This window comes from Globicephala melas, chromosome 6 (assembly GCF_963455315.2).
Source record: "Globicephala melas chromosome 6, mGloMel1.2, whole genome shotgun sequence".
Classification (NCBI taxonomy): domain Eukaryota; kingdom Metazoa; phylum Chordata; class Mammalia; order Artiodactyla; family Delphinidae; genus Globicephala; species Globicephala melas.
In genome coordinates, this window is record NC_083319.1 from 21,056,316 (window position 1) to 21,069,924 (window position 13,609).

Sequence of the window (13,609 nt, forward strand, 5' to 3'; positions counted from 1 at the left end):
ATTCTCATCAACAGTGTACAATGGTTCCCTTTTCTCCAGACCTTCACCAACACCCCCCCTTTTTTTAAACAATAACCATCCTAACAGGTGTGAAGAAATGTCTCCTCAGATCCTTTGCCCATTTAAAAAATCAGGTTATTTGGATTTTTGCTATTGAGTTGTAGGAGTTCCTTATATATTTTGGATATTAATCCTTTATAAGATATAGGGTTTGCAGATATTTTCTCCTATTCCATAGGCTGCCTTTTCATTTTGGTGATTGTTTCCTTGTCGTGCAGGAACGTGCTTTTTATATACATCATCTCACCGACTTTCCCAAAGCTGACAGTCCAGAGATACTAAACAGCTTGTCCGGGTCTCACAGCTTTTACCGACCAGTCTCCGGGTCTCCCGACGCCTGCTCAGTGCTCTTTCAACTCCAACTCCGAGACCCAGGCTCCCCGACCTACCTGGTGCTGTGGCTGGCCCTCTCTGTCCAGACTCTGGAGCTGAATCAGCTCTTCTTTCCACGGAGAGATACCAAGAAGTGACTTGCCTGGGCCAGTCTTGCTGCTGACAAATCTGGAAACCTTGAGTTCAGAAACACACTGGGCCAGATCCTGAAAGTGCCCAGCATGGCAGCTTTCTTTTTGATCAATTCTCTCCCATGTACATGGAGAGGGGTTGCAAGTGGCCCTGGTACAGGGATGTCATTGCTTGTGAGCTCCTGGAGGGGGATGGGCACTGTGGGGAGGGAAAGGTGGAAAGGGATCCTGTGTCCTGGGGCTGGGCCTGCTACAGCGCACACAGCTCCTGGTGCCACCTGGAAAACAGGTTTCCTAACTCCCAGGCCACCTAATTTTCCCTCCCACTAAACCACCCCTCTGGTGCATTTACCCCCAACCAGTTGAGCAAGCCCAGTGATTGGAAGGATAACCACAGTGCTCATCTTCTGTCCAACCGCGCTACCTTGGGTGGATTTATTATTGAGGAACCTCTGAGGTTCACGAATATCACCTATGAAAATAAAAAGACAAAGTAAGATCATAGTTTAAGCGGAACCTACTTTCAGTTTTATGCGTAAAAATGTCTTTCATTTCTACAACACTACTTTAGAGTTCACATGATAGGTTCATATATTTGAAAAGCATCTATGGGATTGTCGCGCGGCCCCCATCGCCGGCGGCCTCCTCCGCCCGCCGAGCGCGCTCCCGCGAGGGCCCGGGAACCCGGCGAGCTGGCCGTGCGTTCCGAGTCGCCGCCGTCGCTGCCCGTCTCCGGGGCCGGCGCTTCCAGGCCGGGATAGACGGGCACCTCCCGCCCCTCGAGGCAACCGCCGCCTACCCACGTGTGTGGGAGGAGCCGCCGCCGCCGCCGCCGCTGGTGCAGACCGCGGAAAAGTCCGGGGCGCCGAGACATGGGAAACATGCTGCCGCGCTGCGAGAACAGGTTCCGGTCACTTCCGCCTGTCGGAACCCCGTCCCCCACATCCGCTCTAGTTCCGGCGCTCGGAACCTGGCGGGGACGGCGAGGAGTCCGGCCCGAGACGCGGCCGAGGCTGCGGCCACGACCGGCCGGTAGCCCCAGATGGAGAGCGGAGCCTAGCTGGCCCGGCCCGGCGGCGGGGACTTGCAGGCCCCCGAGACCCGGCGCAGGAGCCGACACCCAGCCTTGAGCCAATCCTGCCCCGGCCCCGGAGGGACTCCCGGGCGCCCTTCCCCGCGGCTCGCCGACTTCCCTCCGTGACGAAGTTTTCTCCTGTGCCTTCCCGAGGAGGATCGCTCTCTAGCTCTAGGACTCGCCTTCTGGCGGACTTGCTTGGTTTGCTTTGGGAGGTAACTTGCTTCGCTCTCACCCACATCTCCTTTCCTTGACCACTTCCAGTCGGACGTTCTAGGTGACTGAATGGAGTTTTGAGTTGGACTCTTGTGTGCCTTACAGAGTTGAGCCTGGTCCTGGAGCGCTGGGAGTGGGGTGGCGTCAGCTGTAAGATGCAAATTGGATAAAAGGAGGACCTCTCGCCAAAGGCCCCAATGAATGGCACACAGTCTACTATCACCGATGGGTTGGTATGAAGCTCCCCCTGCGCTTAGCCTCCCTGGATGGGGCCCGACCTAGCCGGAGAGTCAGGGTTTGCCGATTCCCTTTGCCCAGTGAAGTTGACAGGCGTCAGAGAGAGGGTTGTTTTGGAGCTCTGCGATTAGCCTGGGGTTGCTGCCAGGTTATCCGGTTGATTGAATTTGGAAATGTAGGGGGGTGGTTTGTTTGTTTGTTTGGTTTTTGTTTTTCTGAAGAGAAACATTTCTCCAGATTCTCAGGGGAGGGGTAGGTAAAGCCATGACTGTGTTTTTCTGTCTGCAGTGTGCATTAAGATTCTGTACTGATCTTGGAATCAGAGGGTGAAGGTCAGTGCCCGAAGTCAGCTGGGGTATTGGTGCATCGTCTGTTTTACTCCTGTCCTGTAGACTCTGTTGCATTTTAGGAATTTCTCTTTGTGAACTTCATTCTGAGACTGCCACATGATGATTTATGAATTTGACATCCTTTAAGTATTGACTTGCACAGTGTTTATTATCTAATAGTTTTCCAGAATGTTGGAGTTACCAGTAAATCACAGGCTCCTGGTGGGGACAATATCAAGGAGCTAAAAAAAGGAGAGGGAACATCATGGGGCTTGTTTTTTTTTTTTTTAGTAATTTTATTTATTTATTTTTGACTGTGTTGGGTTTTTGTTGCTGCGCGCGGGCTTTCTCTACTTGCAGCGAGCGGGGGTTACTCTTCGTTGTGGTGTGCGGGCTTCTCACTGCGGTGGCTTCTCCTGTTGAGGAGCAGGGGCTCTAGGCTTGCGAGCTTCAGTAGTTGTAGCACGCGGGCTCAGTAGTTGTGGCTCACGGGCTCTAGAGCGCAGGCTCAGTAGTTGTGATGCACGGGCTTAGTTGCTCCGCGGCATGTGGGATCTTCCTGGACCAGGGCTCGAACCTGTGTCCCCTGCATTGGCAGGCAGATTCTTAACCACTGCACCACCAGGGAAGTCCATGGGGCTTGATTTTAATTATTGTGTTTTTAGTATTTCATCTTGCTGAAACATTTGCATTTAAGGGGTATAAAGCCTAAGTGAATTATGTAGTAGAAACTGGCAGGTGGATTTGTTGAGTTGGGTGACTCCTTTATAGTACTTACCTATGTTGCTTGGTGGTGGTTGGTAAATTGAGCTAGACTATGTGTGGTTTAAGTAGAGTTCCCTTATTCTTAAGAGTTATTCTTTGGACTATTAGGCAAAGTGATAAAAGCATATTCCTTTACTACATTTTACTTCTCAGTTTAATTATGACATTGTATCCAGGTCCCAGGTTTTACTCAGCCTTTTTTTTTTTTGGTCAACCTTCAAACTATTACATCATTAAAAAAAAAATCAAATAACTGAACTAAGGGACCAAAGAAAGCACTTTGATGAGAAGTGCAACAATTGTGCTCCTGCAGAAAGTGGTTGAATTTCCTAATAAGAGAGTTTCACCCAATTTTAAGACACATTTGTTGATTTTAAAAGGGCCAAATTCCATTATCATACCATAGCTATTCCAGAAACAGAATTTCCTCTTCCTATTCATGCTTTCCAGTGTCATGTGAATGTTCACCTAAAAGATTCCATTAAATATTTAACCTTTTTTTTTTTAAAGCACCTGTGGAGTGTACCTATGTGCCAAGCACAGAGCTGTGCTTAGGAGGCAGTGGTGAACAAGTCATTCATGGCTCCCTGTCTACATGAATTCACAGCCTGGCAGAGTGTGAAGCCCTAAGCCCTGGCAGGTTTTGACAGTTTACTGGGAAGCCACATCACCTTGCTGGCTGGTAAGGCTTTTCTGCCTCTTCCCAGCTGACACTTCCCAAGTCACGCGGTGTCCTCGGTACCACATAAAGGACTGCTCAGTGAGCAACAGTGCCTGTATTCTCTCTCTGAGGCCCAAATATGTGTACCTTTTGCACCTTCACTCTGTATCCAGCAGAGGAGTACTTCCTAGGCTCATTCCTCTGGTAGTACCTTTTCCTGGGAGGTGTCGGCTACTTCTCTCTCCTTGACCTACAGGCAGAGTGAAGAGGTCTGTTTCCTCACACTCAGAGTGATGCAATGGAGGATCATGAAAAGATGGTTTTAAGAAGGGTAATTAAAGTTGTTTCCTGTGCTGTGTGCCCTCTCTCTCTTGGCACAGCTAGGGTGGCCCATCCTTGTCAAATGACTGAAACCAGTGTGATGGAGGTCTCCATCTCCAAATTACACCAGCTTGAAAGTGTCATTTCTAGAAGCGACCTCCTTCTGGTCTTTCTTATAAAAGAGCCTCTTGTATGGGAACAAATGAGGAGGATCCACATTGACTGCCTCAGACAGGGACTTCCACATGGAAAGAGATACACCAGCAGCTTTACATCTTCCTCTCCTAAGGAGTACACTCACAGTCCTTTCCTTCTGGGATCTCTGCGCCCTTTGCGGCTCCCATTAACCCTGAAGGTGGTATTCAAGATAATTAAGAGGTGAAAGGAAGGTGTGATAAGGTGGTTTATTCCTAATTCTGAAAATTAATTCTTTAAATCCAGTGCCTTATTGTTTGGTGAATAAGGAGGGGGGAGGGTAATCTAGTACCTTGTTCTTTACTTTAGAATGCTAAGTTCCTGTTAATTAATTTTTATTTTTTTTAGCCACGCCGTGTGATGTGCAGGATCTTAGTTCCCCCGACTAGGGATGGAACCCATGTCCCCTGCAGTGGAAGCGCAGAGTCTTAACCACTGGACTGCCAGGGAAGTCCCTCATTAATTTTTTTTTTTTTTTTTTTTTTTTTTGCGGTACGCGGGCCTCTTAACTGCTGCGGCCTCTCCCATTGCGGAGCACAGGCTCCGGACGCGCAGGCTCAGCGGCCATGGCTCACGGGCCCAGCCCCTCCGCGGCACGTGGGATCCTCCCAGACCGGGGCACGAACCCATGTCCCCTGCATCGGCAGGCGGACTCTCAATCACTGCGCCACCAGGGAAGTCCCTCATTAATTTTTTATATATACAGAAAGATATTTAGTATACGGAACTGGCTCGCGCAATTTTGGAGACTGACAGGTCCCAAGATCTGCAGGTGAGTCCGCAAGCTGGAGACCCAGGAGGGCTGATGGTGTAGTTCCAGTCTGAGCCTCAAGGTCTGAAATCCAGGAGAACTGATGTTTCAGTTACTGTCCAAAGGCTGGCACAAATTTTTATAGATATAGAAAGAAACTTTAAATATCCTCTTCATGATGGAATGATTTGATTGTGCGGCATAACCAGTTCTGTAGCTGCTATTTCATAGTCCCAGGCTGAGGGTTTGTTCAGAGGGAAACAGAGGAATATCTAAGTACATATACTACCTTGCATTCCTAAGCATTTTGAGTTGTTTCTTTATAAAGATTAGCAAACATGGCATAGTTATTTTATTTTGTATCTCTTTAATTGCTAGTGAAGATGTCATTTTTTGTCACCACCTGAAGTTTAAGAGCCTGTATTTTATCTGAACACTTATATTTGCATAAATTCTGTGTATATTTGGGTAGTAACCTGTTATCAGCTCTCACCTTCCCCCCATTATGTTCCTTTCCTTTTGATATTTTATGCATTTCCTGATATTTTATGTACATAGTACCATAGAATGTTGGTTCCTAGCGGTGTACTCAGCAAATATTTATGCAGACATGTTGAGTTTGAACTTGAATGGGCTTTGAGGCTTTCTAGTCCAGGAACCTAAACATACGTATGTAGAAGGTGAGGCTCAGAGCAGTTCAATGATTTATCTAAGGTCATAGCTGGTAAATAAAGAATACTGAGCTAGACCTTGATGTCCGGTAAGGTTCTAGACACCACACCAAATTGCCTCAAACCCTAGAGCAGGGTTTCTCAACCTCAGCACTAGTTTTTGGGCCTAATTGGCCAGATAATTCTTGGTTGTAGGGGACTGTCCTGTGCATTGTAGAATGTTAAGCAGCATCCCTGGCTTCTATCCTCTAGAAGCCAGTAATGAATGCCCCCACCCCTGAGTAGTGACATCTGAAAATATCTCTAGACATTGCCAAGTGTCCCCCGGGGGACAAAATTTTCCCCAGTTGCTCTAGCAAGAGGTAAACACTTCCTAGGCTTTGCGGGGGAGTGGTGAGTTTCCTCTGCAGAAGTTTAGAGTTGGAGCCTGGCACTCTTCTCAGACAGGTGGAGGATGTGGACAAACCCATATAGTTGCCCCATTCTACCTCTACAGAGCCAGGAGTATGGATACTGAGAACCCCTATCCCATCATATAGTTCTGAGTCAGCCCTTCTTCCACAAGGCTCACAGAAAGGCTGAACTGGCAGGCAGGCTGGGAATGGGCAGGGAGGAGGTGGGGTCTGCACACTTGTTGGAGCCCAGGCTTCTACTGAGATGGAGACAGCAGTTCAGACCCCTGAAGAATGACACAGGCAGAGTGCTGAGCAGGTCTTCCCAAGATAATGAGTGTGAAGCCCCGGGAAATCAGCACCAGAGACAGCTCCCAGGGCAGACAGTTTTCAGGCACTAGATTGACCCAGAGGAGTTCCTTCCAGCCCTGGTAGTTTGGATCTGAATACCCTTTCCCTGCTGATCCTCCTCCACCAACAGTGTTCAAAATATATGTTTAAGGTAACCTTCACCACTGCACTATGAGATTGCTACTATGATCCTAATGTTACAGAGACTGAAAGCAGGCTCAGAGGTTCCCTTGCTCAGTGTTACACAGCTAGAAAATCTCAGGCTTCACAGTTGGACTGAGGATACTGGCTTCAAAGTCTGCTCTTTACCAGATGCCTCCTCCAAGCAAAGCTTAAGCATCACATCTTCCATGAAGAACTTCCAGAAACTCTGTTCCCAATGGAATTGACCACTCCCTCCTCTGCCCCCCACCCCCTGACACCATACCTTGTAAACACTTCACAGCCTCTATAATACTTTGTTGCACTTGTCTCTACATCTTCCCCTGCTATACTGTAGACTTCCTTAAGGCCAGGTCGAATATCCCCAGTTAATAACATGGTGCTGCCTGACACACAGTAGACACTTAATAAATGTCGTTGAATAAATAGATTCAGAGGAGCTACATGAATCAGTTATGGGGACATTCTCCCATGATTAAATCCATTATAGGCGGTCAGCAAGAAGAGAGTTCTCTAATTCCTGATTCTGAACTCTTTTCTATAGTCTTAAAGAATGAAACCAAAGTGATGATTTTGGCAAATGTGGAAAACAAAGATTACTGACTCATTATTTTCCAAGTTGGTCACACTGCTGTTAGAACAACAAATGAAAAAGAAAAAATGAAAGTTACTAGACAGTGTTAACAGATTCAGGTTATTGAATTTTCAATGTTTTCAAGATTGGAGAAGAAAATCCTTAAGGAGGAAAGAAAGAAACAGCAGAATTTGTCCCTGAGCATCTTTATAAGGCAAAAAGTTGAAACTTTGGAAAGGGTCTGATCAGTCTTTGGGGTTGGACACTGCTCTCCAAGACCTGTCAAGCATCACTCCAGTCTAAGGAGAACAAGCTCTCTTGGTTGACTGAGGAATTGATCTCATTTATCACCAGATTCTTGGCTCAATGTAAGATTGTGTTCAGATGTGCCACCCCCCAAAATCTGGGTCTTCCCCAGGGAAGCATCTATGTCTAAGCCACATGAAGGCAAGCTAAGGGCCCTGCTCAGACTCTGTAGTCTTTGGACGACCCTCCACCATTCCTAGTGGGAAGAGACTCCCTATCATTAGCGATCACTCCTAAGGCTAGAAGGCCCTTCGCTTTGGTGAGTCTTTACTTACTATCAGACCCAGAGATCTTCCTGCTACTTGGACTTGGCATTTCTGAGAGTCAAGCACTGGGGACAGGGAGGGATGGAAGAAACAGTTTAAACCCTGAGAGTGCCTGAGGGTATTGGACTTCCAGTTAAACACTTTTGAGTAATTACAACTTTTATCCAAAAGGCACACATAACTTTTATTTTTTATATATATATAAATTTATTTATTTTTGGCTGTGTTGGGTTTTCGTTGTTGCACGTGGGATTTCTCTAGTTGTGGCGAGCAAGGGCTACTCTTTGGTGCAGTGCACGGGCTTCTCGTTGCAGTGGCTTCTCTTGTTGCGGAGCACAGGCTCTAGGTGCGCGGGCTTAGTAGTTGTGGCTCGCAAGCTCTAGAGCGCAGGCTCAGTAGTTGTGGCTCACGGGCTTAGTTGCTCCACGGCACGTGGGATCTTCCTGGACCAGGGCTCTAACCCGTGTCCCCTGCATGGGCAGGCGGATTCTTAACCACTGTGCCACCAGGGAAGCCCAACTGTTGTATTTTTAAAAATTTTTATAAGACATTGAAAGGCAAGGCTTCATATAGTTGATGAAAATAAACACTAAGATTTAAAATAAATGGTCTATATAATTTGCAAAGGAAAAAACACACTAAAAACTAGTTAACACACACGGATAAAATCATTCCGGGTAACTTAAAGATATGTCATTCAAAACAAAAGGCTTTATGTTCTGCTTCTTACATCAGGAGTTAAAAAAAAAAAGTCCCACTGTCAACAGTAGGATTTATAATCCTATCATCACTGAGGGAAATCAGTGATGATAGGATTGTAAATTGGACACAGATCTAGGAGACAGCATGGTGCAGTGGCAGGGTCAGAGAGAGCTGCATTCCAGTCTTGGTTCTGCCACTTACTATCTCTATGATCCTGGAAGTTTCTTTGGGTCTGTGTCTTTCACATCATCTTGAAAATGGGGATAATACTATCCACTACATATACATATACTCTTTTTTTTTCATCTGTAGTTTTACTTTATTTATTTTTTTAACATCTTTATTGGAGTATAATTGCTTTACCATGGTGTGTTAGTTTCTGCTGTATAACAAAGTGAATCAGCTATACATAAACATATATCCCCGTATCTCCTCCCTCTTGCATCTCATATACATATACTCTTCAATGAGTAACTGATGTAAACTGTTTAACAGAGAACCTGACATGGATAATTAATGATGGTTGATCTCCCTACTCCCACGGAAGGGAAGAGGTGACAATTCTCAGTGGAAGCAGCATGGATATTTGCTATATTATTCTTCTCTTCTTGAATATGTTATACCGTTATTCTATTCTTGAAAAGAGAGATAGAGAAAGATCTTTAAAACTGGAGGAAAAAAAAAGTCTAGTAACTGTCTGTCCCCATACAAAGTTACTACAATATTATTGACCATAGTCCTTATGCTGTAGATTACATCCCCATGGCTAATTTATTTTTTAACTGGAGGTTTGTACCTCTCAATGCCCTTCACCTATTTCAGCTCCTCCCACCCCCTTTCCTCTGGCAACTACCCATGTTTTTTCTGTATCTATGAGAGACACCATTTCTGTGTTGTTGGATAGTTAGGTTGGTTCCAGTTTGTCAAGACCTTAAATAACACTACAATGAACATCTAGTATAACAAGCATTATGTTTAAATTAGGAAAAATATATTGTTAATTTTTAAAAAGAATTAAGAGCAATTACTGAGAACCCTGATGAAAAGTTGTTATACTCACAGTTATGGTTTATTACAGTGAAAGGATACAGACTAAAATCAGCAAAAGGAAGAGAAGCATGGGGAATGGTCCAGGAGAGTTCCAGGTATGAGCTTCCAGTTGTCCATTCCCAGTGGGATTGTGTGGATTGTGCTTACCTCTCCCAGCAATAGGGTCTGGCAATATGCATGGAATATTTCCAACTAGGAAAGCTCACCTAAACCTTGGTGTCAAAGGTTTTTATTGGAGATCAGTCATGTAAACATGAATGATCACCAGTGTGGCTGATCTAGAATTTCTATTTGGATCTTTTTTAAAAATGTAATTTCTGGGCTTCCCTGGTGGCACAGTGGTTGAGAGTCCGCCGCCGATGCAGGGGACACGGGTTCGTGCCCCGGTCCGGGAAGATCCCACATGCCGCGGAGCGGCTGGGCCCGCGAGCCATGGCCGCTGAGCCTGCGCGTCCGGAGCCTGTGCTCCGCAACGGGAGAGACCACAGCAGTGAGAGGCCCACTTACCGCAAAAAAAAAAAAAAAAAAAAAGTAATTTCTATCTCTTTATTGATATTTTCTATTTTATGAGATAGTATTCTCATACTTTCCTTTAGTTAGTTATTCACGGTTTTCCTGAGTTCTTAATCATATAAAATAGCTGATTTAAAGTCTTTGTCTAATAAGTCCAATGTGTGGGCTTCCTTAGGGCTAGTTCTTCGACTGCTTTTTTTTTTCTTTTCTTTTCTTTTTTTAGTATTTATTTTTGGCTGTGCTGGGTCTTAGTTGCGGCATGAGGGATCTTCGTTGCGGCATGTGGGATCTTTCATTGTGGGGCGTGAGCTTCTCTCTAGTTCTGGTGCACAGGCTCCAGAGCGTGTGGGCTCAGTAGCTGTGGCATGCGGGCTCCAGAGTGTGTGGGCAGCATGTGGGCTCTCTAGTTGTGGCTCACATGCTCAGTAGTTGTGGCATGTGGGCTTAGTTGCCCCGCGGCATGTGGGATCTTAGTTCCCCGACCAGGGATCGAACCCATGTCCCCTGCATTGGAAGGTGGATTCTTAACCACTGGACCACCAGGGAAGTCCATTGACTGCTTTTTTCTTCTGTATGGGTCATACTTTCCTGGTTCTTTGCATGTCTTTTGCTATTCTGTTGAAAACTGGGCATTTTAAACAATAAAATGTGACAAATCTCGAAATCAGAACTTTATTGATCTCCTTAGGGTTTGTTATTGATGCTGTTGTTGTTTGATTTGTGACTTTCTGGGACTACTGCTGAACATTCTTATTTTTATATCATGTTGGCTATTGAAGTGTGTACTCAGCCTAGTAGTCTGCCAATGATTAGATAGAGATTTCCTTAAATTAACTGAACCAATAAGTCTCATAGTCTTTGCTGAGGGTCTGTTGTGTGTTTCTGGGCGCGTCTTCAATACTCCAGCAATTTATAATTCTCTCTTAGCCTTTGCTCTTTGTGCACAGTCTTAAGGTTAGCCAGAGGTGAGTGATTAGGCCTTCCTAGGTCTTTCCTGGGTGTGTACACAGTCTTGCACACACACGTAACCTTTTAGATCCCCAAGAATATGTGAGAGCCTTTCAACCCTCCTATGGGCATCTCATTCCTTAGGTTTTCCTTATGTTTTTGGCTGGCCTCTGTTTGCCGCAAGCAGTATCAGTGCTTCAGGCAGCTGTGGTGTTAACTGCCACTGACTGCTTTAGATCCTCTCTCTGGGGACAGGGGCTTCTCCCATGGAGTGAGTTCCAAGTTGGGTCAAATAAAGACAAGCCTGTGAATGAGGCCCTTTCAGGGAGCTGAAAAATAGTTCAGATAGTGACAGTTCTCTGGAGATGGGGCTCTGGGGAGCTCCTGAACCAGTTGTCCCTTCCTGTGGCTGGTAGGCTGCTGCTTTTTACAGCTACCTTGATTGTGAACCTGCTGATTTTCAAGCTACCATGGAACTGGGAAGAGAAGGATGGAAGAGGGCAATTTAAAATGCCACAAAGCTCACTGTTCTTACTGATACTGACTTTTTTTAAAAAAAATATATCCCTTTGGCATGCCTTGTAATTTTTTTTGTTGAAAGCCAGACATGTTGTATTGAATCATATGAACTGAGGTAAATAGGCCTTTTGTGTGAAGATTTATGTTAACTGGGCTAGGAGTTGAGCTGTTCTTAATGTTTGCTGTAACTCTAGGTTCTAGAGCCTTCAAACACCTCTAGTGTCCTTGTTTTCATTCCCTTGGGACTCTGGGCTTCCATAAATTCTCCTCCTCAGAGAGAGTTTGTGTCTTATAGCTCTTTCAGCTGTTATCCACTCTTGTTATACTGAATTCCTTTTAGTATGGTGGTAAACTGTGGGGGAGGGGAGCATTCTATAATCCTTTGATTAAATCTCAGTCTTAGAATGAGCCTGTTTCGGGAGGCTATGACCATTACATGTGTTTCTCCATTAGTATTGCTTTCTTTCCCCCACCTTATTTGTATAATAAAATTCCAAACGAATTTATAATGCTAAGAAATCACGTTTGATCTGAAATACCATGGAGAAAGTAAGACGCAAAATATTATACTTAACTTTTTAATTGTATGACAAATGCACTCCTTGCTGCAGAAATGTCAGATTATAAGGCATGTTCACATTAAGAATACCGTCATAACAACAGAAGAAAGATTTATTAACTTTATTGAAATGAAAGAGAAATTTAGATATTATTTAGCTTAGGAAATTATTGATACTACGGAAAAAGATGATATTGACATAATGCTAGTGGTCAGCTATATAAGGAACAGTGGTGACAGGTACACACAAGGTTCTAAAATCCATTATTTCCACCAAAAAAGTGATTATGTTACGTGACTCTGCGGGCACTGGCCCCAGCTTTTTCAACTGGAAGCCCCAGTATTTGTATATTTTGCCCCTATCATGGATATGTTTTCCCTTTCTCTGGATTTGTGTCGGGATCTCTCCTAAGAAACAACCCTGAATATGGAAAAATTAGTACAGCACGTGATGATTTCCAGCCTCTAAATGCCTCAACAAATGGATACTCCAAATGCCTCAATAAATGGATAGTTTTGTAAAATAAGTCTCGCTAAAATGTTATACGAGAAAGTTGAGAGTAAAGAGATGGGGAGAGCGCGGAAAACGGGAGGGTCTGTGCTCATTTTTTCAGAAAATAGTCTCAAGAGATCTGCGTGGCCAAGCTCCTCCTGGCAGTCAGGGCCTGGGAAAAGCAACTTTTTATTCAGTATTTCCGCAGCCCCCAGGGGTCACGCAGGCGAACCTGTGATAAATGTAAGTGGGTTTCTCGTCCGGGAAAAGGCTCCACATCTCTCGGACTCAGGACGTGGATCCCGGACCCAGGACGTGGATCCCGCACCCACTAAGGAGCCTATTGGTCTCGGGGCGAGTCGGACGCCCTCTGCAGGCCGTTGATGAGTGGCGAACAAAGCCAAGCGCCTCCTCGCGGCCATGTCGGAGAATCACGGAAATTTTCGAGGCCCTGCTTTTCGTTAATGGCCCTGGAGATGCTCTGCTCTAGCCATACCTGTTCTCTTTCCTGGGACAAGCCTTCGTGCCATAGCTTGGAGAGCAAGGAAATATTCATGGCTTTAAGATATCTGGAAAGGATCTCTTCTAAGTCATGCCATAATGTCAGGACCGACTTCAAGTTTCAGGAGAAGAACAGGGGATATCAAAACCCCAAAGGCACTGAAGCACCTGTTTTGACCATCCGCCACTTTTCAACCTGCTTGACAGAGGACTACAGTTAAGCCTGAGATAAGAGCCCCCTTGATAAATCTCTCTCTAACTTTGATCACAATCAGGAACAACTGGAGCAGAAGATAAAGGTAGAATCTCTTCAGGCTTGTACCTGTTTTGGAATTGTTCAGAGGAACTTCCAAGAACTCAGTAGCTCTCTGAAGCAGGGGTCATTCAGCCAGTGTGCCTTGGAGCTTATTAGAGGGGAGACTGAAGTGAGATTTTCCCCCCATTTAACAAATCCCTACGAAAAATCAGAAAAAAGTGAAATTGGAACACTCTTAATTTTATTATTGTTTGCTAAGTACAAGAAGGCAA

At 45.3% G+C, this 13,609-nt stretch overlaps 1 protein-coding gene across 4 annotated transcripts in view; it reads left to right on the forward strand.

Annotated features, from left to right (window-relative positions):
- The first annotated feature begins 1,367 nt into the window (after positions 1-1,367).
- Positions 1,368-13,609, forward strand: part of ZFP37 (ZFP37 zinc finger protein) — a 45,570-nt gene continuing 33,328 nt past the window's right edge. The window contains exons 1-2 of one of the 4 annotated variants that reach the window (XM_030858984.3): positions 1,368-1,814; positions 1,921-2,048. In XM_030858984.3, coding sequence (XP_030714844.1) covers positions 2,013-2,048 — 36 coding nt within the window. In that variant the 5' untranslated portion in view covers positions 1,368-1,814; positions 1,921-2,012. Of the gene's footprint in view, positions 1,815-1,834; positions 2,049-13,609 lie in introns of those variants that run through there. The other 3 variants (XM_060300608.2, XM_060300609.2, XM_060300606.2) reach the window with 3 other exon arrangements.